Source organism: Populus alba, chromosome 3 (assembly GCF_005239225.2).
Source record: "Populus alba chromosome 3, ASM523922v2, whole genome shotgun sequence".
NCBI lineage: Eukaryota > Viridiplantae > Streptophyta > Magnoliopsida > Malpighiales > Salicaceae > Populus > Populus alba.
This window is the reverse complement of record NC_133286.1, coordinates 19,379,970-19,406,116: the sequence shown is the minus strand read 5'-3', so window position 1 is coordinate 19,406,116 and position 26,147 is coordinate 19,379,970. Positions and strand designations below refer to the sequence as shown.

The window sequence follows — 26,147 nt, the reverse complement described above, 5'->3', positions numbered from 1 at the left end:
AATTATACTTGCAAAATAAGAATCGTAAAATAAACATTTTCTCCTTGTCTCAACAGTAAACAAAGCATAATCTGAATGTTTCATCTCCCAAAATGATACAAATTATAACCTTTAATTTACGTCACCAGTGGAATATAGTATTCTCGTAACATAAATTGTTGATAGAGCTTTTCGAATAAAAGTTATTACAAAGGTAAAGCCAAACACCTTTGCCTTGATCCCTCGCCCATTTATAATGCCCTCAAAAGAGGGAAAACCCAAACGAAAAGAAAAGAAAAACAATGCCACTGAAGTTGAAGTGCAAGCTGCCCCTGTAAATCAACAGAAGCTGCATCTAGATTGTTGGGGCCACGCTGTGGAGCACCACAGTCTCAACAGTAAGCCCAGGCCCAAACCCAAAAAGCACACCCCATTCCAGCCCTTCTCCAGTGGATTGAAGCCCATCCTCAGCAGATTTCTTTCTCATCTCATCCAGAATAAACAACACGCATGCACTCGACATGTTTCCATACTCGCTCAGCACGTGTCTAGTGGCTCGCAGTTTCTCGGGTTTCAGCCCCAGCTTAGCCTCCACCTGGTCTAGAATGGCTGGTCCACCAGGGTGCGCTATCCAGAAAAGGGAGTTCCAGTCCGAGATGCCCAGAGGCTTGAACGCCTCCGTTAGGCTCTTCTCAACATTCTTTGAAATAAGCCCGGGAACATCCTTGAGGAGGTGAAATGTAAGCCCGACTTCACGGAGATGTCCATCTATAGCCCCATCGCTGTCGGGTAGAATAGTTTGGGCTGCAGAGACTAGCTCGAATAAAGGCTTCTCTACTCCGACCACCGGGTCAGAGCCTATTATGAGAGCAGCAGCGCCATCGCCGAACAATGCTTGACCGACAAGGCTATCAAGATGGGTATCGCTAGGGCCCCGAAATGTCACGGCTGTTATTTCAGAGCACACGACTAGCACACGAGCACCTTTGTTGTTCTCGGCGAGGTCCTTAGCGAGGCGGAGCACCGTGCCACCAGCGAAACAACCTTGTTGATACATCATGAAACGTTTGACCGATGGGCGGAGGCCTAAAAGCTTAGTGAGCTGATAGTCAGCTCCGGGCATGTCCACGCCACTGGTTGTGCAAAACACTAGATGAGTTATTTTGGACTTGGACTGTCCCCATTCCTTGATAGCCTTGGTAGCTGCTTCTTTGCCTAACTTCGGTACCTCCACCACCACCATATCTTGCCTGGCATCCAGTGAAGGTGCCATGTAGGCACACACATCAGGATTTTCTTTCAAGATCTCCTCCGTCAAGTACATGTACCGCTTCTTGATCATGGACTTCTCGCCTGAAATGCATGGCATGACAGAATTAAGTTTGATAGATATCTACCGAGATAATATATGTGTTTCTAGTTCTGCAAATGAAAATCAATCAAGGATCGAGAAATATTAATTTGGAGAATCTGGATATCAATGGTGTTTATTTTTAAAATAATGAAATATGAATGGGGATAGTCCATTGACTTGGCTAACTTCTGCAATTAGTTTGGAGGTTAACATCCCCGATAATAAGGTTATAATATTATATTCATTGATGTTTGTACTAGATCAAGACATGACTGCATAATTAAAAAATATTCGACTCAAATATGTATGCTATAATTAAAAAAATTCTTCCGTTTGCTAGAACAAGCATGGAATATCTTTAAACGAAAATGATCATGAAATAATGTGTAATAGAAATGCAATTAATGAACATATTCAACTTAATTATAAGCCTTACACATTCGCTTGAATTTTTCTTTAAGCTCCGCCTTATGCTCACTGTTTGTGATGCGAAAATAATAGTCAGGATACGTGCTTTGATCAACACAGTTTGGAGGGGTTGATGTTCCTATGGCCATGATGGTGGCAGGGCCCTCCGCCCGTTGCGACTTCCGAATTTCATCAACGGTCACCATATTTTCTTTTTGGTGGCGGAGAAAACCAAGAAATCAAATCGAAGGGGTTGTGAGAGCTGATCACCGTAACAGTGCCCTGGGTGGTGTAGATGTGGCAGTGGACTAGCTGCTGGGAGAGTTAGAGAGGGATGAGTGGGAAATTCGAAGAGAATGTGGTCTGTATATATAGCATAAAAGAGTGAGAGGTTAGCTGAGATCAGAATACGAAGAAGAGGGGTTAGCTGAGATGTTCACGTGCTGCATAATTGCCCCTTCTAACCAGTCTACCGAGTATTTGGTTGGTTAATATATATATATGCGATTGTAATGGATTTATATCACAAAATAATTAAAAATATGTGCTTTAGTTTATCACTAATTTACATGCTAGCAGTATACTGCATGTCTTTTTTTTTTAATATAATAATAAAAAAATTAAGACATGGAGAATTATTTGATATTATTAAAAATCTTAAAACTTCTCAATTTGACTCATTGTCTAACGTGAGTTTAGAATTAAATCATGTGAAATTTTTTTTGGTATGACTCATTTAACTTGGTCGATCTAAAATTAACACAATTGATCACTAAAAAAATCTAAAAAAAAATTGAGATAAAAATGATGAACTTGAATGAAAAAGCCCATCTCAACTCAATTTCTTTCCTAGCACAATTTAAACTTAAGTTCTTAAAAAGTTTACCTAATATAACCTTGTTGTTTTGACTGATCTAAAGACAACTTGTACAACTAATAAAATAAATAAGAATAAAATTGATTAAAAAAATGAAATTGATGGGAAAAAATCTTTTAACTTGACTATTTAACTAGCTCGAGTTTAATATTAAACTATATAGAAGTTTCTCCAATGTGATTCAATTAACTTAACAAGTCTAAGAACAATTCAATTAACTATTGAAAAAGTATAAGGATTTAATTGAAAAAAAAAGAGATAAAATTAAAATAAAAAACAAGGAAAATGAAAAAACTAAGAATAAATTGAATGATAAAAAAAAGAAGAGACTTTACTGCTCATATGAACTTTAAATACTAAAAAATATTACAATGTCTAACTCTCAACAAAGATTATAGTTTTGAAATTTCATTAGGAGTCGATCCAAGACAATACTTGGGTGACATATCACTAGTCTGAGAGTAGACTCAAGTCAGCCCTAATTTTTTTATTTTTTTTTTAAATCAAAACAATATTATTATTATTTTTCAAAAAAGAATCAACAAATTAATGATCATGTTTTTATCAGTTCAAGCCATGATCAACCAAGTCATCAGATCAGACCTGAGTCAACTAGGTCAAATCAAGCTTTTGACTTGATCAGCTGGGTTTTTCGTTTCTATTCATTTCAGATAGGTCAAGACTCAAAATTAACTAGGTCTTAAATTAATCTAACAAATCGATCTAAATTTTAAAATATTTATAAAAATAAGAGCTTCAATAACAGAAAGAGTCCTTTTATTTACATTTAAACTTTTTATCTCGAGTTTTTATTGCACTAATTAATAAAGATTTGTTTTTTGATTCATACTAGTAATTATCTATATTTGATTCTTCAATTTATGAGAGACATGGCGCCTCATGAGAGGTTTTTTTTTTTTTGACATTTAGCTATTAAAAATGGGAAAAAAATCTAAAAATTGTCAATTTGTTCGCAACGATTTTAGTAATTAAGCGAGCTCCCATTGAAAAAGATGGGGAAATAATTAATAATGCATGTATAAGTATTTTAATCCAACCCAATTAGAATCAAATTGCATTATATTGTGAGATAAATAATTAAAATTTTATAATCGTAATTTTTTTAAAAAAATAAAGAGCTAAAATAATCAATATTTTTTGGAAAAACATAAAATCTCAAGCGACTAGGAAAAAAAATAAGAACTAAAATAAGTAACATTTCTTAGAAAAAATATATAAAACTTCAAGCGACTCATAAGTTTATTAAATATTAGGAAATAATTAATAATAATTTATTTAAAGTGTTTTTGAGAAGAAAATTGAAAAAATTCTCAACCGATGTTTTGAAATTGCATTAAAAAACTAATATTTAATTTTATATAAAAAAATAATTTTTGAACATGTTTGAGAAACTAAAGATTTTCAAAATTTCTCAACAGTTAAAAATTTCAAAGAAAGGACAATTTTAATTTTTTAATTAAGAAATATAAAATTTCAAAAAAGCACAGCCCTTGATATTAATTTTTATTTCTTGGATATTTACAAGTGGCGGTCGACTTAGAATATAGTACAATTTAATCCAATCTGATCAACTTAATAAAATTTTATGAATACATCATAAAATTTGATCAAATGTTTTTCATGATCAGAGCTCACTTGTGTTGCCCTATATGTTATGAGAGAGAGTCAGGGAGTAAAGGGGAAAGGGCAGCATGCACGTGAACCAGGAACTATGGAACGCTAGCTTCCTGTTAGGCAGGTATTAGGTAAAGAATGTAAGATTCAAATTTGTCATACTTTTCTCTCTTTTTTAAGATGTTTTTGGCTCCGAAACGTATCAAAATAATATTTTTTTAATTTTTAAAAATTATTTTTGACATTAATATATTAAAACAATATGAAAACAAAAAAAAAACTAATTTGATGCAAAAAAATCTAAAAAAAAATCAAAAACATTTTTAAAATAAAAAAACAAACAGGATTGTAGTATATCAGATACAAAATTACACGTTTTTTTTGTTAGTGCATGCAATCAATTAAAAAAAAAGTTGGCAAGCACGCACCTGAAAACATCCGAGGGCGGCTTAGATTTGTAGACTGAAAACCTTAGAACATATGTAGTCTCCTGCTTTCCATGTGTATTTGATAGGTTATTCATGTAATGAAATAAATTTGAGCTCTAGTAATTTAATTTAGTTTTTTTGGTTGCTATGCAAGAGCTGGGAGAGTTTTCCAAGTGTGTACGTAATTCAGAGTTCTAGATCCTAGGATATACAAATATCATGATATATTTCATAATTATGATCCGGAGATTAATCCGGAAAAAACATATAAGTTACTGAATCATCCACGAATCATCAAGTTGGTCCGTAAATAATGAAACGACATCTCATTCCTGAAACATCCAAAAAGACGTCGTTTCTAATGCAATCTTCTGAGCCAATTATAGTTGCCACTTGGCAAAACTTCTCATCTCCCACCAACCATTCATTGTTTTCTTCTCCTTTTCAACTCCCTCTCGCCCATCATTTTCTCCATTTGCAGCGTATCTACTAAAATAATTAGGGTTTTTTAAGCACTGTTTATATGAAGAATTCGTGTCATAGCTCAGTTAGTTAGCTGTCTATCTAAGCCTGGAAGTCATGGGTTTCAGAGCTAGGGAATCTGATTTTCTCTTTAAATGTACGTAAGACATGTGTTATCTGTATTTTTTTAAAAATAAATATTAAAAAAATCAAAAAGCAAGCTCAGATGTACAGCATGAACATGTGCCAGGCCTTATTTTTTTTGTTTATTGTTTTGGTATTCTAAATTCGATTTAAATTGTTTTTTTATTATTAAAATTTCTAAATAAATTTTAAAAATAATTTTATCATGATTTCTTTAACTTTCAATCATATATAAAATATGAACATACTATTTTAATATATTTTTTTCATACAAATCGAATATAAAAACCGATAATATTTTCAAGTAAATATATTTTTAAAATTAATAATAATATAAATAAATATGCAAGACCCGTATATTTTTTAAAAAATAATTGGTTTCCCGTTAGCAGACGATTCGGATGTATTTGAGAGTGTGATTGCAGTTACTTTTCAAAGTATTTTTCATTCAGAAAAAACATGTCAATGATATTTTTTTTATTTTTAAAAATTATTTTTGAGATCAGGACATCAAAATAATTTGAAAACATCAAAAAACATACTAATTTAAAGCAAAAAAAAATTAAAATTAAAAAAAAAAAATACTTTTCTACTACTGTACCAAACAGCGACAAAATTGTCTATTGTTTTATATTTATACTTCCTTCGTCGTCTTGCTTTGTTCAAGTTCGGACCATGTTTTAATGTATTGAATGAGTTTTTTTGCTGGGTTAATATTTTAGTTGATTTTACTAGTATTTATGATTGAGTATAAGTTTTTAAGTTTTAAATTTCTTAGATTAATTTTGGGTTCTGTTGAGTTGTATAAGTATTGTGTTTTCAATTTAGATAATAAATTTTAAATGAATAATACAAAATAAAAGAATCTATTAAGTGTTTGTTTATATAGCTTTTACTTTTTAAAAATGCTTTTCACTTAATAATCTATTAAAATAATTTTTTTGAATTTTTTTATTTTTAATATTAACAAAAAAAACACAAAAAATATTAAAAAACATCAATTTATTATTTTTTAAAAAAATTAAATATATTTTTAAAATATATCCAATCACAATGTTGACACGAATGAATAACCAATGCACATGTGTAATGTACATTTGTGTAAAAACACGCAACACCTTTTGATTTTACAGATGATATTGTGTAGAGTTTTCTACAAAAGAGATTATTAGGCGTACATTGAGTTCCACTCCTCTTCCATATAAAAACGAGACAGGTTATATAAAGATTGTTTATCCATCCTATCTTTATATAATTATATGAAATAAGAGAATTTAAGTAATTTTGAGTATAATTTAATTTGTCAGATTTTAAATTTATTTTTTTTAAATTATTAATTTGAGTTTCAAAAATTTCAGGGCTACTAAAAATTTACATAATTGTTAATTTCAGAACCTATAAAATTATTAAAGTACATATAAATTGGTTCAAACACCTATCTTAAAAAATAATAATAATAATAATAAAAACAGAATGCATGTACAGAAAATATTAAGTAATTCCCCTTCAAATATAATACCACAATCATTATGTTTTTTATGCTGTGAGGTGATATTTTTTAACAATATTTTTTATAACTGAGTTTACTATTACAGTTCAGCAAATTACGTAAATCCAAACACAACCACCTCGACTCTCTCCCACACTCCTTACTGGTGCTCTCAAAAGAGACACTCTGTAGAGGAATGGGGCATTATTAAAAGAAGCGAGAGCTTTTTTTTTTTACAAAAAAGAAGAAGCCAATAGAAGTTATAGTGCAGGCTGCCCGTGTAAAGCAACAGAAGCAGCATCTAGATTGTTGGGGCCACGCTGTGGAGCACCACAGTCTCAACAGTAAGACCAGGCCCAAACCCAAAAAGCACACCCCATTCCAGCCCTTCTCCAGTAGATTGAAGCCCATCCTCAGCAGATTTCTTTCTCATCTCATCCAGAATAAACAACACACATGCACTCGACATATTTCCGTACTCGCTCAGCACGTGTCTAGTGGCTCGCAGTTTCTCGGGTTTCAGCCCCAGCTTAGCCTCCACCTGGTCTAGAATGGCTGGTCCACCAGGGTGCGCTATCCAGAAAAGGGAGTTCCAGTCCGCGATGCCCAGAGGCTTGAACGCCTCCGTTAGGCTCTTCTCAACATTCTTTGAAATAAGCCCGGGAACATCCTTGAGGAGGTGAAATGTAAGCCCGACTTCACGGAGATGTCCATCTATAGCCCCATCGCTGTCGGGTAGAATAGTTTGGGCTGCAGAGACTAGCTCGAATAAAGGCTTCTCGACTCCGACCACCGGGTCAGAGCCTATTATGAGAGCAGCAGCGCCATCGCCGAACAATGCTTGACCGACAAGGCTATCAAGATGGGTATCGCTGGGGCCCCGAAATGTCACGGCTGTTATTTCAGAGCACACGACTAGCACACGAGCACCTTTGTTGTTTTCGGCGAGGTCCTTAGCGAGGCGGAGCACCGTGCCACCAGCGAAACAACCTTGTTGATACATCATGAAACGTTTGACCGATGGGCGGAGGCCTAAAAGCTTAGTGAGCTGATAGTCAGCTCCGGGCATGTCCACGCCACTGGTTGTGCAAAACACTAGATGGGTTATTTTGGACTTGGACTGTCCCCATTCCTTGATAGCCTTGGTAGCTGCTTCTTTGCCTAACTTCGGTACCTCCACCACCACCATATCTTGCCTGGCATCCAGTGAAGGTGCCATGTAGGCACACACATCAGGATTTTCTTTCAAGATCTCCTCCGTCAAGTACATGTACCGCTTCTTGATCATGGACTTCTCGCCTGAAATGCATGGCATGACATAATTAAGTTTGGTAGATATCTACCGAGACAATATATGTGTAATGGAAATGCAATTAATATACATATTCAACTTAATTATAAGCCTTACACATTCGCTTGAATTTTTCTTTAAGCTCCGCCTTATGCTCACTGTTTGTGATGCGAAAATAATAGTCAGGATACGTGCTTTGATCAACACAGTTTGGAGGGGTTGATGTTCCTATGGCCATGATGGTGGCAGGGCCCTCCGCCCGTTGCGACTTCCGAATTTCATCAACGGTCACCATATTTTCTTTTTGCTGGGGGAGAAAACCAAGAAATCAAATCGAAGGGGTTGAGGGCTGAGCACCGTAACAGTGCCCTGGGTGGTGTAGATGTGGCAATGGACTAGCTGCTGGGAGAGTTAGATTGGGATGTGCGGGAAATTCGAAGAGAATGTGATCTGTATATATAGCATAAAAGAGTGGGAAGTTAGCTGAGATCAAAATAAGAAAAAGAGGGGTTAGCTGAGATTTTCACGTGCTGCATAATTGCCCCTTCTAACCGGTCCACCGAGGACTTGAATGGTCCGTCGTAGGTGACAATATAAATAAATGTTCTGTTGGTTAATATATGCGATTGTAATGGATTTATATCACAAAATAATTAAAAATATATGTTTTAGTTTATTACTAATTTACATGCTAGCACTGCATGTCATATTATTTTATTTTTTAATATAATCAAAAAAATTTAAGACATGGAGAATTGTTTGGTATTATTAAAAATCTTAAAAACTCTCAATTTAACTCATTGGATAATATGAGTTTAGAATTAAACTGTGTGAAAGTTTTTCTGGCATGACTCATTTAACTTAGCCAGTTTAAAATTAACCCGACTGATCAATAAAAACAATTTAAAAATAAAATTGAGATAAAAATAATAAATTTGACAGAAAAAACCTCTCAATTCAATTTCTTTCCAAGCAAAATTTTAAATTTAAATTTTTAAGAGTTTGCCTAACATAACCTTGTTAATTTGATTAATCCAAAGGCAACTTGTCCAGCAGATAAAATAAATGAGGTTGAAATTAATGGAAAAAACCTCTCAATTTAACTCTTTAACTAGCTCGAGTTTAAAATTAAATTACATAAAAGTTTCTCAGAAGTGATTGAGTTGACCGGATAGGTTTAAGGATAATTCAATTAGTTATTGAAAAAATATGAGGATTTAATTCGAAAAAAATATGAAATTAAAATAAAAAATAAAAAAAGAATAAATTAAAGAAAAAAAGCTTTACTACTTATGTGAACTTTAAATATTAAAAAAGGTTTCAATGCCTAACTCTAAATAAAGATTATAATTTTAAAACTTGAAGACAATGCCTAAATCACAGGTCACTAATCAGGATGGTAGACTCGAGTTAATTCTAATTTTTTTATTTTTTAAAAAGGAATCCAAACAATATTATTTAAAAAATAAAAATCAACAAATTAATGTTTATGTCTTTATCAAGTCAAGTCATGGTTGTCTTAGTCATCGTTCGGGCTGAGTCAACTAGATCAAATCAAGATTCTATCTAAATCAATAAAAATAAAAAGTTATATATTTATATATGTGTGTAAGTCTTAGTTGAGTTTGTAATTAGACAACAAAAAAATATCTATCGAGTTGATATCCATAGATAACCCTACCTCCATTAGTATATTTATGAAAGAATGTTTCTTCTAAGATCCTTCATCTGCCGGCATGCAAGCTTAAGGAGGCTACCTCTTGTCCTTTCTCGACCCACATAAAGGGGTTATTTTCTCGTAATGCCATACTTTTATTTTCTTTCATTTCTTTTAACACTAGTAATATATATTAGGCATGCAATCATTACTCATTAAATAATAAGGTAATTAATAAAAAAAAGTCCATTCATTTAAATTGGAGTTAAATTGATGTCCTGTCTCCATCAATATATTTTAAAAGAATTCTTCTCTGAGATCCTTCGAGGGAAGCATGCAAGTCAAAGGATGCCATCTGTGATCCTCTCTCGACCTGCATAAAGAAGTTACTTTCAACTTCCTTGCCTTTTCAATATGCAGTTTGTCCTTTTTTTCTTCGGACAATAGGTTTCGAGAGTTTGTTTGATATTTTATATGTAAAGAGCTCCATGTCTCGAAAAGAATGTTGTATCAGAAAATTCGGAAGGAAACTCAATTTTATCCATCGATTATACCATTACTTCGAAACGTTTTTCAGTTGCTAGTGTACTTCGAATAGTTATCATCTCAAAACTTGTACGGTTATCGTGCCAGACTTTAACCCTGTCAAGATCATTTCACGTGCTGTGCTGTCATGCTGATACAGATTATAGTTTACAAAATACAGCAATAACTAGGTTATTTCGTTGCGGTTTGGATTAGAATTTTATATATTGATTATAATTTTTTTAAAAAATAAATTGTTCAACTTGATACAATCATTTAAATTTGAAAAATTTTTATTTTATTTTTTATTTAGCTTGAATTTTAAATTAAATTATATAATAATTGTTCTAATGTAATCTTGTTGACAAGATAAGCCTAAAGAAAAAAAAAACATACAAAATTCATCATAGTTAATTTATTAAATTCACGATCTAAATTTTTAAAATTTTATTAGATTAAATTAATTTTTTTTTTATTTTATTATATAATTAAAGAATACAAAAATTAATTTAATAAAAACTTAATATTAAAAGATAAAATCTTAAAAATATTTTTTTAAAAATCACCAATAAAAATAAAATTGTGAGCCTGTTTAAAAAAATCCTAAGGGCATGGGTTAAGGTAGGCTCCTGTGCCTTGGTAATCCGCTCCTTAAAAAAAAAAAACAAATACAGACTGACAAGTCATTTGTGGTTAATAGAAAATATCAATACCCCAAGAGCTCGAAAACAAGAATTTTAGCCCCAACTCCTATCGTGTCAATGGCTGTTGATCAATAATACGGGGGCACGAAAGTCATAAGCTTTTTTTCTTTTTCTTTCCAGGTTGGAGCTCATCTCAAATTTTATATTTATTTTTATTGAAATTATTATTTTAAGTTTTATAAATTTTAAAATTATTAAATTTAATATAATTATTAAATTTAAAATTTATAAAATTAATCGAAATACATGTAACCTGATTTAAATATTTATATTAATAATAAAAAAAAATATAAGGTTTTGGGAATTGGGAGTCAACGACTTCGGTAGTGTTTGAGGCTGTGTTTCTATTTGTGTTTTGTAAAATTTTGAAATTTTTTTGTTTTGCTAAAATTGAGTGCAGTTTGTACTTTTTGGATCGTTTTGATGTGTTGATATCAAAAATGATTTTTAAAAAATAAAAAAATACCATTAACATGTGTTTCGGCATAAAAAACTATTTGAAAAGCAACCGCCATCACACTGTTCGAGTTTTAGATTTTAAAAATGGATGAGTAGAAATAGAGTATAAAATAGTGGTGGGGTGTCGTTTCTCAGAGTTCGGAGAGAACCCGAACCCACAATCAATCAATGGGGTCATGACGACAAAAGCAGCAGTGCTTTACTGCAGGAGGTGTTTTACTTCAAATTCTCTTCTCGTCTCTCATTTTCATCCCTCTATTTTATTTTTACTGCGTTTCATGCTTAACTTTGGCTTGCCTGTACTGGAAAGTTTTTTTTGGCTTTACCCCGCAGGATAGTTAACGCGGTAAAAAGGGTTCTGATGGTTACAACGGTAGCCTCAAATCAATTTTTAATCGTGTCAGGAAATAATTTTTTAATAATTAAAAAAATAAAAAACCTACCCACCTATCCTAGTTTTGTCTAATTTGTATCCGAGTACAAGGGTGCGGATCCGAATTTCTTCATATACTAGTTAAGAAAGCAATACCAATGTCCTACAAAAAGATCTATTTTTATTTTTATTTTTTTTTGCATGCTTCATTTATCTGAAGCAAGGTTTTCTAGTGACCCAACATTCAATTTAGATTTTATTTTTAGCAACATGGAAGCTTGAAAATATCTTAATGGTACTCTTTTTATTAAGAGAAATATATTGACACTGCATTTTGCTCTTTTTTTTTTTTTTTGTTAGTTGAATCTATCTAATTGATTATTTTTTTTCATTATTTTCCAGTAATTTTCTCTCTTTTTCAAAACTCAATTATTGAAATGTAAATAAAATAAAATATTTTACTTGAATATAAAAGTTTCAAACAAAAAGGATAAGAAAGGCAAAAAAACTTTTGAGTATTTTTTTTAAAGCCTGTAATTTGGCCTAATTGTCAATTATGATCCCTAAATTTCAATTTTTTTTGCAAGCAATAAAATAAGATTTGTTTTTATAAAATCAAGAATAAACTCAATATCAAGATGTGTTTTTTTTTACCGCAATAATTATATGAAAAAATTATTAAGTTCAATTCCTAGTCAATGCAATTTAAAAGAATAAAATTAAAAAAGAAAAAAATATGATAATCATAATAAAAAAAATTAAAGGATAAAAAAAAAAATTGAAAAACCCTATCACAGTCCATAATGTTTTCTATGTGTGGACAATTAGTTCACCACGTATTTAGGTTTGCTTGTTTGGCAATGTGATTGCGGTTGCTTTTTAAATAACTTTTCGTGTCAAAATACATTTCAATGATTTTTTTATTTTTTAAAAATTATTTTTGATATCAGCACATCAAAATGATTTAAAAATATTAAAAATAAATTAATTTAAACTTAATAAACAAATTAAAAAAATTTAAATTTTTTTAAAAATATTTTTAAAATACATAAACAAACAGGCAAAAACTTGTATTATTTACTCTACTAATAAAAGGGTGACTTTTAGCTTGGAAAAAAGAAGTAGGAGAAAATAAAGTAATTATGATTGTTACATTTGAGGGAGGTGCTGCCGTGGGAGAAGGTCTGGTAAGACTTTTCTCGTGCAAGCTACATGCATTTATTAAATACTAATTAGGTGGCGTACACTCCACCACATACCAACTTTTTATCTTCATAAAAAGTATATAAAAAAAACTTAAGGTTTAAGAATGTTAAATCTTACTACAATACTATACTCTATAATAATATTTATAATATAAATAATAATATTTAATTTATCTATCTAAATTCTAATATTTTTATCTTTTTTTAAAAATATAGTTTTTCCTCAATATTAATAATAGTATTTTTTTTAAAAAAATCATTAATGATAACAACAATAACAATAACAAACAATAATAATTTTTAATTTTATCCTTCAAATCAAATATATGGTTGTTTTACAATATTGATAATAATTTTTTTCAAGTAACAATTTAATATTTGTATTAAAAATATTATTATTTTTATTATAAATAATATTATTAATAAAATAATTAATAAATTTGAGAACAAATATTATCAATATTGTAAAACAACCATATATTTGATTTAAAGAGTAAAATTAAAAATTGTTGTTGTTGTTAAAATATTTAAAAATACTATTATTACTATTGAAAAAAACCATAAATTTTAAGGCACTAGTTTTTGGTCCGGACACGGATCGAGTCTTGACATGAGATCTATTAGTTTTGGGTTCGGGAACGGATGCATTACCAATGAATCCAGACCCAGGAGAGTGGGTGTGTAGATACTAGTCGAGATGGTCTACACCCAACGTGCAAGTTTGCAAACCCAGCAACACAATTCTGCACAACCCAACAAACAAGTTTGTAAATCCAATGCGCAGGTCTGGCCTTAGCACCATGGCATGGCAGCCTTAGCGCCCTGTATCTACCTTCTAGAGCACAACCTCACCCCCCCCGAGGTCTATGGAATTCTTTGTGATAGGGCATAGTAGCTCAAACATCAATTGTTCGTAGTCTTGGACCTGCAATCCCACCATGTCCCACCAAAATTCATACTTATTATTTTCTTCCAAATTATCCTTTTAATGTTAAATGCTTCCCAATGAAAAGCCAATCCCATCATTCCTATGTGGTCTTCTAACTTTATGTGTTAATGACAACTCTATAATTATATTGTTTCAATTTACAATACCATGAATCTTAATGAACAAGGCTTTTACTAATGCTATTTCAATTCATATTACAATAAATCTTGAGAAACAGGACTTTCCTGGATTTTACAAGCTTGGATGTATAGATTTGACTAATTAAAAAAATAAAGAATAATATAAAAAGAAGCTAGGAAATTTGCCAAGAGGATTGCGATGACTTTCTGGCAAAAAGAAAAGAAAAGAAAAGAAAAGCCTAGGCTCACCTTTACCTGCTATGCCAAGCCCTGCCCTTTCTTTTAAGAAAAAAACAAGTACAATATTCAACGTGGTGGCAGAGTCAAGGAACGAGAACTATAAACTGAGAATACCTGATTATTTGTTATTCATTTTATTGAGGAGAACTTTAATTTTATTTTTTATCATTTTTTTTCTTTGAAAATAGTATTTTCCACCGTAATTAATTAACTTCTCATAGAGTTTAGGACCACTGTTTATTACAAACGTACTCAAATCCAAACACAGCCACCTCGAGGCTTACCCTAGTGCTCTCAAAAGAGATATTCTGCAGAGGAAGAGAGCACAATTAAAAGAAACAAAGAGTAAATTGAAAAAAAAAAGAAAAAAAAAAAAGAGCCAGTGGAAGTGTGGGCTGGCTATGTAAAGCAACGGACGCTGCTTCTAAACTCGAGTAGCCACACTGTGGAGAACCACAGTCTCAACAGTAAGCCCAGGCCCAAACCCAAAAAGCACACCCCATTCCAGCCCTTCTCCAGTAGATTGAAGCCCATCCTCAGCAGATTTCCTTCTCATCTCATCCAGAATAAACAACACGCATGCACTCGACATGTTTCCATACTCGCTCAGCACGTGTCTGGTGGCTCGCAGTTTCTCGGGTTTCAGCCCCAGCTTAGCCTCCACCTGGTCTAGAATGGCTGGTCCACCAGGGTGCGCTATCCAGAAAAGGGAGTTCCAGTCCGAGATGCCCAGAGGCTTGAACGCCTCCGTTAGGCTCTTCTCAACATTCTTTGAAATAAGCCCGGGAACATCCTTGAGGAGGTGAAATGTAAGCCCGACTTCACGGAGATGTCCATCTATAGCCCCATCGCTGTCGGGTAGAATAGTTTGGGCTGCAGAGACTAGCTCGAATAAAGGCTTCTCTACTCCGACCACCGGGTCAGAGCCTATTATGAGAGCAGCAGCGCCATCGCCGAACAATGCTTGACCGACAAGGCTATCAAGATGGGTATCGCTGGGCCCCCGAAATGTCACGGCTGTTATTTCAGAGCACACGACTAGCACACGAGCACCTTTGTTGTTCTCGGCGAGGTCCTTAGCGAGGCGGAGCACCGTGCCACCAGCGAAACAACCTTGTTGATACATCATGAAACGTTTGACCGATGGGCGGAGGCCTAAAAGCTTAGTGAGCTGATAGTCAGCTCCGGGCATGTCCACGCCACTGGTTGTGCAAAACACTAGATGAGTTATTTTGGACTTGGACTGTCCCCATTCCTTGATAGCCTTGGTAGCTGCTTCTTTGCCTAACTTCGGTACCTCCACCACCACCATATCTTGCCTGGCATCCAGTGAAGGTGCCATGTAGGCACACACATCAGGATTTTCTTTCAAGATCTCCTCCGTCAAGTACATGTACCGCTTCTTGATCATGGACTTCTCGCCTGAAATATTGGCAAAATCAAAATTGATCAGTCGGTGCATGCTTCAATACACATAATTGGAACATCGATTGTTTAATGGTGTTTTATTTTATTTAAACCAAAGGGTGGAACATCAATGGACACTAATCAGTGTAAAACAATGCCAAAAATCTTGTTTTCTCTTAATTTTTATTTAAAAATACATTAAAATAATATATTTTATTTTTTAAGATTAAAATATTTTAAAACAAAAAAAAATTAATTAAAAAAAAATAATAATTTTTTTAAAATATAAAAACACAAACGGGGTGTAAAATAACATACATTGTTTTAGCCATCTTTGAGGATCGTAGCTCCTATATAACTTCATTTCCAAAAATGCATGGAGAAACCGATGGTGATCGGTAACTTTAAACTAGTCAATTAAATAGACAAGGTATTTTATCTTTTGAACCAAAAGTTTGAAATGTTCCCTTAAGAATAAGATACGGATTATTTGTAACAGACTAATTTAAACACTTTATGGTATAAAATTTGATGATATTATAATTGACAAGCTCCTTTACCTATAATTAGTCAATTGGGATTTTGTTTTATGAAAGGTTAGAGCATTAATTTACAAGACTCTAGATAGTAAATTCTATGATATCCAACTACTATATATATATATAAGAACCTGTTCATATACAAATAGAGATTGGACGAAATCTAGTAGCTAGAAGCAAGAAAATATATACGTTCTTGCGTATCAGGGAATATCTTGAAATTTATGAAAGGAAAATCTTCAAACGAACACATGAATGAGCATGAAACACCATGGAAATGAATTAATCAGAAGCAAGTCTTACACATTCGCTTGAATTTTTCTTTAAGTTCCGCCTTATGCTCACTGTTTGTGATGCGAAAGTAGTAGTCAGGGTAGGTGCTTTGCTCAACACAGTTCGGAGGGGTTGATGTTCCGATGGCCATGATCGTGGCAGGACCCTCTGCCCGTTGCCCCTTCCGAACCTCATCGACGGTCACCATTTTTTTTCCGGGCCGGAAAGAACAAGGAAATGAACTCAGAGGGCTAGATATCGGTGGTGAAGTTATGGCAATGTAGCAGCTGCCTTTTTAGAGAGTTAGCTAGCTGGGATATGTCACTTGAATTTCAAGAGGATGTGCATGTTGGATTATATATAAGAGCAGGAGAGAGCGAGGGGTTAGGTTTGGCTTGGCTTGCTGTTGGGTGGTTATGCACGTGTTCTGCCGGTGCCCTTCCAAACAAGTTTAGAATTGACTCCATTGAGTGCCGGCTGGCACGTGACATGCGGAGTTTGGTGGGTTTAACGGCTATCAAACCGTCCACGCAGTGTGGAGGTTTTTTTTTGGTTAATCTCCACAAATAGCCCATCGACAGTTTCCTCCTTTACAAGAGTGTCTGGTTTTGAATTTCAATCTTTTTTTTTAATTATTTTTTATTTTTAAAAAATATTAAATTGATTTCTTTTCATGATTTTGATATATTTATGTTAAGATTAAAAAATAATATTATTTTAATATATTTTTATTTAAAAAATACTTTTAAAAATCATTTTGTACCCCAATATCTCTGAATGAGTTTGTAGTATTGTACTATCTTTCATCGTGATGGCAAAATGATAGCCACGAACTACTATTAGTGATGAAATAAGCGGTGATCCGACACAATTAATTTCCAATCTTGAAGGGGTAGCACGAGCTTTGTATGCTCTCGATTATGTAAAGAGAAACTGCTGACCATGAAAAAAAAAAATCTGAATTTTCCTAGAAGCGGCTCTTCTTGATGACTAGCATAAAGATTGTGCTATATTATAGTTTTAATCCTAAACAAAAAATAAATTAGGTACACAAATTTATTAATGGATTTATTGGAGTTTAATTTGATTCAAGTGTACTTTAATTATAATTTAAAGCACAAGATACCTGTTAGCATCTAAAAAAATATTTTATTTGGTTGGTAAAACAGCATGAAGGGACCATGATCAATATAATAATTGCTCTAAATATTACCAATTTACCATCATAAATGCCATTCCATAAGGTAAGCCTATCCTTTTGGGATTTAAAAAAATTCGTAACAAGAAGGGTAATTTGATAAACCAAAATTCAAAATTCTTGTAAAGGAAATTAATATTATTGCAAGGAGAGGATTTTTTTTATTATTTTATTTTAAAATAATAAAATTTAGGAGATATAAATACCTCGCGTAAACTAAATCAATGTTTTTAAAAGAGAAAATAAGTCTTTTTGGTTCTTGAGATGGTTATGCATAGAGGTGTCAATAATCTGTTTGGATGTGAGGTTATAGTTGCTTTTTATAGTATTTTTATTTAAAATACTTTAAAAATATTAATTTAAAATAAAATAATTATTTTAATTGTATTTTTAAAATTAAAAAAACAATATGGTCTTATTGTTCTAGAAGAGAATTTGCTATTTTTCCAGTGTGCTTGTATATTAGCCCCTGTATTGGAAAAATAAGAAATACGTAAGTCGGATGAAATGGTAGGTAAGGGTAGCTTTTATATATGCAGAGGTCGCATTGACGTGCATGAAGTAGTGGGGCGACGCGGAGTTAGTTTGTAAGTTTAAATGACACTTCGTAGTGGTGATGTGATGAGCATGTCATAAAATTTAACTGCGCTCATGATGTGGCATGATGATATTTGAAATCATGCAAGTATTTAATATTTATAATAGAACAGTCAGGTAGATATTTGTTTTTTTTAGAACAATTAAAATAATATTATTTTATTTTTAAATTTATTTTTAATATCAGTATATTTAAAAATATTTTTTAAAAATATTTTTTTAAAAAATATAATTAAACTATAATGCTAGTGATAAACATGACGTAAATGTGTTCGGATTTGAATCTAGGAAAAATATTCCTATGATGTTAACCCTGGTTAAATCATTATAAAGAAGATGTGGATGAAGCTAATTAAAGTTTGTTCGGAGTGTGATTGCGATTATTTTTTAAAATATTTTTTATTTAAAAATATATTAAAATAATATATATTTTTTGAAGAATTATTTTTAATATTAGCGCATAAAAATAATTTAAAAATATTAAAAATATATCAATTTAAAGTAATAATTTTTTATTTTTTTTAAAACATTTTTTAAAAATATAAAAATAAAAGCTAGATGCGATTCGAAGCTACTAAAACACAGCACTGGGTTCGAGAAATTAATATATGGCTAGATTCCTGTGGCCCATAGCATACGGTCAAAGGGGATAATACGTCCAATAAGTTAAAAAACGTAGCAGTGGTTCCGGGCTACTTGTCTAGCCACTATTGGTTCCCCCTTGGGCTTGAAGTAGTTGGATCGTAGATGCAGTCTATTCGACTCACCACCTCTCCTTTGAAGATGATTTTTACAACACTTATGACGTCACCTGTCCTGTGTCCGGAGGATTTTATATTGAAAAAACTCGCAAGAATAAACACGAGACACTTCGTATTTGACATTTGTATTTTAAACTTGAACACCCTTTGTATCTTTTTTATCTATTTATTTATTATTATTATATTTTATACTAGTTGATATGTCGCGGGAACTTTATGACACCCAGTGGACTCGGGCCGCGTTTTGAAGTAAATAAGTGGTAGCTAGTCTAATATGATATACTCAACATGATGAGTATATTTTTAATTTAATTGATGTTATTAAAATTCCACTTATTTTTTTAAAAAGATAAATTTAAAAAAAAAATTGATTTAACTTTTTATCTATAAAAAAAATAAAACAATACCATTCTAGATTGACATTAATTAAACCAGATTAATTTACTCAACGCCAACTTAATCATTTGACAATAAAAACAGACATACATTCTTAGGTTTTTGGAACATCTGGATGAACTATATGTAAAAATAATAAAAATAAAAAAAGATAGAAACCAAACTATACGTTACATGCATAATGGCTTGCATTGCCCTGAAACAGATGGACAGTCAATGGGGTGTTCTACGAGATGCAGCGAGAACATAATAAGAGCTCATGTTTTATTAACAGAAAGTCTGCTGTTATTCAACCCCAAATCCATACAATTCTAAATGCATCAGTTGCAGAAATGTACCAGGGAAAGATTACAAGAAGACTAGAAAAGAGAGAAGGGAAAGAGAGACATAAACGAAGGAAAATTTCACTACCCTGCAAGAATTTTCATTAATACAATGGTCCTCGCATCAAGAAAGGGCATTGTGGTTGAACGGGTCGAATAGGTGATCCTAATGAGCCGCAACAGGCCACCCAATATAGCAGTGTGGCATGCGTACATTTGGACTTCTGTCACACTCTATAGTCCTCAGAATTATGTCTTCCCCACTATTCATCTGTTACACATCCCTCTGAAGCAGATTGCACGTTCTTGATGTACTGGAATGAATGAGAATCTTCAGTAAATACATTCAAAATGTAGAAAAACATCACTTGGATACACCCTCCATTACCTTGTATAAAACTCCTCGAGTGGCCTTGTATGGAGGCGGAGTCCAATTCTTTCGTCGTTCTTCCAATTCGGAATCTGTTAACTGAACATCTATTCTCCTCTCCCTGACATCAACATTAATGACATCTCCATTTCTAATGAGACCAATTGGACCACCTTCCTGGAAATGATTTTCAAAGACCTCTTAAGAATACGATAAAACATTTCCCATCCCAGGGCTCCGCAAAAAGAACAGAACAAAGATGACTTACAGAAAAGCACTAATTTTCTTATTTTGATCAAACATGTAAAATAACCAAAAATAATAAAATACAAGTGTTCCACAACAAAAAGATCGAGAAATTGTAGCTCAAGGATTAGAAAAGGGAAGGCACCTGTGCTTCAGGGCATATGTGACCAGCAACAAATCCATGTGAACCTCCTGAAAATCTACCATCAGTCAACAATGCACAGTCCTGCAAATTCAGCAGAAATAACCAAATGAAACCATCACGTTGAAGGCAAGAATGCTAACATTATCAACAAAGTAAATCAATTAACTATGGAGAACCTATTTACAGAGAAGACCTATGAAAATGTGTATCTCAAGTCCAAGGAAGTTTGCTCCTGCTAAGATCACTCAAACAAGTGACCAATCAGGCTTTCACGAGATCAGCATGCATATTTCTTTTAGTAATATATCATCTTAAAATCAGCAAAATCCTGATGTTGTATGATTCAAGCCAATACTGGCAGCAGCAGACTGGCAATTACAAGGCAAAACTAAGGTTCATATAACTGTACCTTTCCAAGCCCTGCTCCCATTATAGCACTTGTTGGTGTTAGCATTTCAGGCATGCCCGGTCCTCCTTTTGGCCCCTCTCCTCTAATAACTACTACTTTTCCCTACGATGCAATGCAACCAAAAATTAGATAAGCAGTTCCAACAGAAAATGTCACCATACATGACCCAACACGAAGTAGAAAACAAGCCCATGACACTATACCAACAAAAATCATGGATGAAGCTATGACAGAGATAACATTTCAAGAACATATATGATGCAACATAGGAGCGTCATACCAAATACAATCTCAAGGTCATATAGTCAGAAAAAAATTGGGAACTTATCACGGTTTGAAGGTGCAACTTTGGGGTGAAAGAACTTCCAAAATAACATGCATCAACAAAGAAATTTGAGAGCATTGTTAAAATCAAAGCTCTCTTCAGCCATGTTGCATATCATAAACAATTGATGTAAAAAGAGCTTTGAAAGAAGAGTCATAATGCTACCTGCTAAAGCCTCTAGCTGTTTTATGATGGGTTTCACTTATGGAACTGCAAGGGAACACCTTCATGTTTTTACTTGACAAAAATGAATTTTCTATTTGTGACCGGTTTTTACTAAATCAAATGCAAAGGTAATTCCAGTTCAACACATACCCTAAACAAAAATGCAGAATTATGGACTACACATGCAATCAGTCCAATGAAGTACCTGCATCCCTATTGGGGGATCAAACCTTTTCGCATGAAAATATGTATTAGTTATAAAACACAATGCCAGCTGGTCTGAAGGGAAAAGAATGGTTAAACATGCCTAGAATATGATCACCTTAAAACTCATGGGATCCTCAGAGATAGCTGTGATCATAGATTCCTCTCCCTCAAATACAAGTGCAGGACCTGGAGAACAGTGAATGTTTGATTATATTAATGTTTACAGTTGATTCAATCAAGACTAAAATGTTCAGTTGTACATCTGACATCAAGAAATCATAAAAAAAGTACATAATAGAAACATTACCAGAGAAATATAACCCTTCTTTTCCAGTAATTTTAGCTACGGAACCCTCTGGTGCAAGATTTCCACGTAATATTTGGAGGTGACCTGTTTGCTTAATAGGGTTTTCCAATGATCTTATTATCTCCTGGAAGACAGAAGACAATGTATTGTTAAGTTAATTATTTTGTCCTGACACACACTGCTTTCTTAACAGAAAAAGAAGGAATAGAAACAAAGAAAACAGCATCCTACCTGCCCCTCCGACAATGGTGGACAATTTTGCACATTTTCAGCCAATGTCTTCCCAGTGACTAAAGAGAAAACAAGTCATGTTAACATTATAACATACAAAACCACCTCCAGAAAAAAATAAATAGATGCAAAAAATCTCAATATAATCCAAACTTTGTACCAGTCAAACAGTCACCGTCCAGAAAACCATGCTCCAAAAGGTAGCGAAGGACAGCAGGTGTTCCCCCAATCTACCAAACCATTTGTGCACAAGAAAACAAAGTGAAAAGTACAGTAACCAAATCAAGTTCAGCAGCTCTACATACATGTCATGTTCAACAAATATCGCAAGGCACAGTGTTACATGGATTATCTTAGAATAATTCAAATGGTCATGCAAGAAAAATTCAGACCTTATGCACATCCTCCATAACATATTTGCCACTAGGTTTCAGATCTGCAAGGAATGGAACCTCATCACTGACCTTCTGAAAATCATCAAGGGTTAACTCCAACCCAACAGACCTGCCAATATCTCATGAGCCATCTCCATAAAATGCAATTATTGTTGATATATGAGAGAACTCTACTAACCTTGCAATTGCAATTAAGTGTAACACGGCATTAGTAGAGCCGCCTAGTGCCATGACAATGACCATTGCATTACGTAGTGACTTGCGAGTGATAATGTCTCGTGGTTTCAAGTCCATCTTTAATAGTTCTAGCAGATATTTTCCAGCTAAACGGCACTCATCCAACTTCAATTGGTTTTCAGCAGGTATTGAAGAGCTGTGAGGAAAAAACAAATCAGAGGAAAAGAAATTGCTTACACACACCAATTCAAGTGATACTGCAGGGCAACATTTCTACCTGTAGGGAAGAGACATTCCCATGGCTTCAATAGCAGAAGCCATTGTGTTAGCTGTATACATTCCACCACATGCCCCTGCTCCAGGGCATGAATTATGAACTACATTTTTTCTTTCGTCATCACTAATAGATCCACTTACATACTCTCCATAAACCTGATAGGAGAAAAAAAACCAAAAAAAAAAAAAAAAACAAAAGAGAGGGAGAGGGAGAGGGAGAGGGCAACAAAATTATGAAATGAAAAAAATAATTAATTTTCGATTTTTAACATGAAATGTTCATGTTTTGGTTATACTCAATGCTAAAAAATAAAAATAAAAATAAAAATTGAGCAATCCAAAGTTATGATTCAATTGCAGGGTTGCAGATAGCATCGCAATCTCAGACATGAAGCATATGCTTCCAAGCATGATTACATTCTCATTTGAAACACTTCTTCCCCAACTATGAAGCATTGAATACCATAATTTATAACAGACATAAGCCTAAAGCATTCTATTAGATAGCATAGCAATCTCGGACAGGATGCATATGCTTCCAAGCATGATTACATTCTCATTTGAAACACTTCTTCCCCAGCTATGAAGCATTGAATACCATAATTTTCAACTGACATAAGGCTAAAGCATTCTATTAATGTAATGGGAAAAGGATATGATTAGCTTATTTGCCAACCATGCCAAAGGCTTATTTTTTTTGCATAATTAAGACAAAAAATTAAAAAAGAGACTAGATAAATGAACATTGAAACCCGTCACAAAATATATCAGATGTAACAATATCAAAACAGCGAAGTGGTTTGCTTACCTGAAATGCAGATATAATATCATAAGTATGACCGTTGAAATGACCAGGCTGCAAAAGGTAAGGTGTACAATCACTTAAGTTGACAGCAAAAATCATTGAACAGATATATATCCAAAGATTTTTAAACGAGGTTTACAGCATTGAAAAAATCCTGGCTCAAAGTATAATTCTTAAATGGTTTCAAAGTATAACAGCACTTTCTGGTGGCCCACATAAAAGAAAGAAAGAAATTAGGAAAAAGAAGGTGATGTCTCAGACTCACACCTTGATAGTTCCACCATAAACCATGATGCTAGGTCGATTCAGCCTCCCCATTGCCATGATTGTACCTGGCATCTACAAAAAATGAAACAACTTAATAAGTGTATGGTTGAAGATGGAAGTAAGAATGGTGGACATCGACTCTTGTGTGAAGTATAGGGACAGACATAATCCAAAATGATGGCACTATTCTATCTTCTCATGGTTGGTAACATAATTCACAGGGTCGAGTTAGACACTACAAAGTTGCACTTTTATTGTCATTCTTTTTTCTTCTTTTTTTGCGTGTTGTTCAGTGCCTTTTCTTACCATTCTTTTTGGATACGAGGAGCTATTTTGATTGTGAAAAAATATATCAGCTTCGAGTAACTTTACAGCCAATACAGCAAAGAAGAACATGTTTTTTTTAGCAAAAAAAGGAAGAATATATTAATTAGCTTTATTTTTGTACCAGGAAAAAAAATAGTATTAGCTTCAACACTATGGGCTGGATATTTACAGAAATTTCGAGTACCGAAATGAAAAGAGAATATAAGATGGAATATAAGAAAACAGAATAATATTACTAAAGTGTAGAAAAAATATTCTGTTATTGACGAGTCTTGCATATTGCCATTACAGGGTTCAACTTTGGCGATCTTAATTCCATTTCAAGTTTTTCAAAAACAAAAAACATTAGCATAATCAACCACACCAATAGCCAATGATTGAACCCTCAATAAATACACATAAATCACACATTTCACTCAAACCCACAAACCAAAAGGTCCAAATTTTGCTTCTTTAGAAAAAAGGAGAAAAGCTTACATTTTTATCACAGCCGGGAATGGAGATGTTGCCATCATACCATTGAGCACTCATAACAGTCTCAATACTATCAGCAATCAAGTCTCTACTTTGCAAGCTGTAGCACATCCCTCTAGTCCCCATTGAAATAGCATCACTGACACCAATTGTATTAAACCTGAAACCAACCATTCCTGCCTCTTCGACCCCTCTTTTAACAGCCTCTGATAGCTTCAGCAAGTGCATGTTACAAGTATTCCCTTCATACCAAACTGAAGAGATACCTATCTGAGGCTTAGACATGTCATCATCCGATAAACCAACCCCATGAAGGATCGCTTGAGACCCACCTTGAGATTTGGGTTCAGTAATGCGGGAACTGTACTTGTTTAGCTTTTGTGCTACTGTGCTTGTTGCCTGTGACGGTTCTACGGCAACAGACTGGGATTTGACGCGAAGAGAAGAGTGAGGGAGGCGGGTGGGGAATGGGGTTTTGGGTTTTAGAGGGGTGGCGCGTGGGGAAACGAAGGTGGATTGCATGGTGGTGCGTGGAGTGAGAGAGGTAAAGAGAGCAGTTGTTTAAATGATGAGGATGGAGAGCCCTTCTTTAGCTGATGTGTTAATTATGCGATGCGGTTTGACGCCGTATCACCTTGTTTAGTTTTCTTTGTGGGGGTCCCCACCAGGGCTTAGGGTTTTTGAAATTGGGTTGTCGTGGGAGTTAAATTATAACTTAGTCTTTGTGATTTATCAGAACTAATTTATCAGTCCCTGTAGTATCAACATTATTCAAATAATCCCTTGACCTATGTTAACCATCCACAAAATATTTTTTCTAAATAAAATTTTATCATCTCACCCAGTTAATATCATGGATTGACTTGTGTGTTGATGGATCAACCTATGTTTTGAAACAATTAAAAAACAGCATTTTCTTGGATAAAAAAAAACTAATTAAAAATAAAATCAAACTCGAGCGAGATTTTAAATCGATAAATCATTTAATTGATTAACTAACTTGAGTAAAGTTTGTAACAGTGATCTCACATCCTGTTATTTTTTTTAATTTTCAAAATCTAATAATGGAAAAAAAATAGAAATTAAAGATTTCTAAGTGAAAGGATTTCAAAATTTTGAGGGATGCACGATATAAGTCTAAGACCACGAGGACTATGTTACTAGTTTCAGTAACTACAAGGACAAAGTTAGTGTCGTGGTGGTGGAAACTGGAAAATTTAGGTGTATCT

General features: G+C 33.4%; 4 protein-coding genes across 4 annotated transcripts; all 4 read right to left on the bottom strand.

The window, feature by feature from the left end:
- Positions 1 to 93: 93 nt before the first annotated feature.
- Positions 94 to 2,088, bottom strand: LOC118054545 (chalcone synthase 1). The gene is made up of 2 exons (XM_035066183.2): positions 1,770 to 2,088; positions 94 to 1,332 (listed from the first exon to the last, which is right to left on the bottom strand). Exons 1-2 carry the CDS (start codon positions 1,945 to 1,947, stop codon positions 335 to 337), a joined length of 1,176 nt encoding a protein of 391 aa, XP_034922074.1. The 5' UTR covers positions 1,948 to 2,088; the 3' UTR covers positions 94 to 334.
- Positions 2,089 to 6,767: 4,679 nt separating this feature from the next.
- LOC118054544 (chalcone synthase 1-like) lies at positions 6,768 to 8,507 on the bottom strand. Its single transcript, XM_035066182.2, has 2 exons — positions 8,185 to 8,507; positions 6,768 to 8,075 (listed from the first exon to the last, which is right to left on the bottom strand). Exons 1-2 carry the CDS (start codon positions 8,360 to 8,362, stop codon positions 7,078 to 7,080), a joined length of 1,176 nt encoding a protein of 391 aa, XP_034922073.1. The 5' UTR covers positions 8,363 to 8,507; the 3' UTR covers positions 6,768 to 7,077.
- A 5,981-nt stretch (positions 8,508 to 14,488) lies between these two features.
- LOC118054546 (chalcone synthase 1-like) lies at positions 14,489 to 16,852 on the bottom strand. The gene is made up of 2 exons (XM_035066184.2): positions 16,548 to 16,852; positions 14,489 to 15,720 (listed from the first exon to the last, which is right to left on the bottom strand). Exons 1-2 carry the CDS (start codon positions 16,723 to 16,725, stop codon positions 14,723 to 14,725), a joined length of 1,176 nt encoding a protein of 391 aa, XP_034922075.1. The 5' UTR covers positions 16,726 to 16,852; the 3' UTR covers positions 14,489 to 14,722.
- A 2,857-nt stretch (positions 16,853 to 19,709) lies between these two features.
- Positions 19,710 to 25,534, bottom strand: LOC118054542 (dihydroxy-acid dehydratase, chloroplastic). Its single transcript, XM_035066181.2, has 14 exons — positions 24,922 to 25,534; positions 24,118 to 24,189; positions 23,854 to 23,901; positions 23,047 to 23,201; positions 22,771 to 22,965; positions 22,590 to 22,701; positions 22,358 to 22,427; positions 22,198 to 22,256; positions 21,967 to 22,090; positions 21,775 to 21,845; positions 20,963 to 21,064; positions 20,554 to 20,634; positions 20,181 to 20,339; positions 19,710 to 20,106 (listed from the first exon to the last, which is right to left on the bottom strand). Exons 1-14 carry the CDS (start codon positions 25,438 to 25,440, stop codon positions 20,056 to 20,058), a joined length of 1,818 nt encoding a protein of 605 aa, XP_034922072.1. The 5' UTR covers positions 25,441 to 25,534; the 3' UTR covers positions 19,710 to 20,055.
- Positions 25,535 to 26,147: the final 613 nt, after the last annotated feature.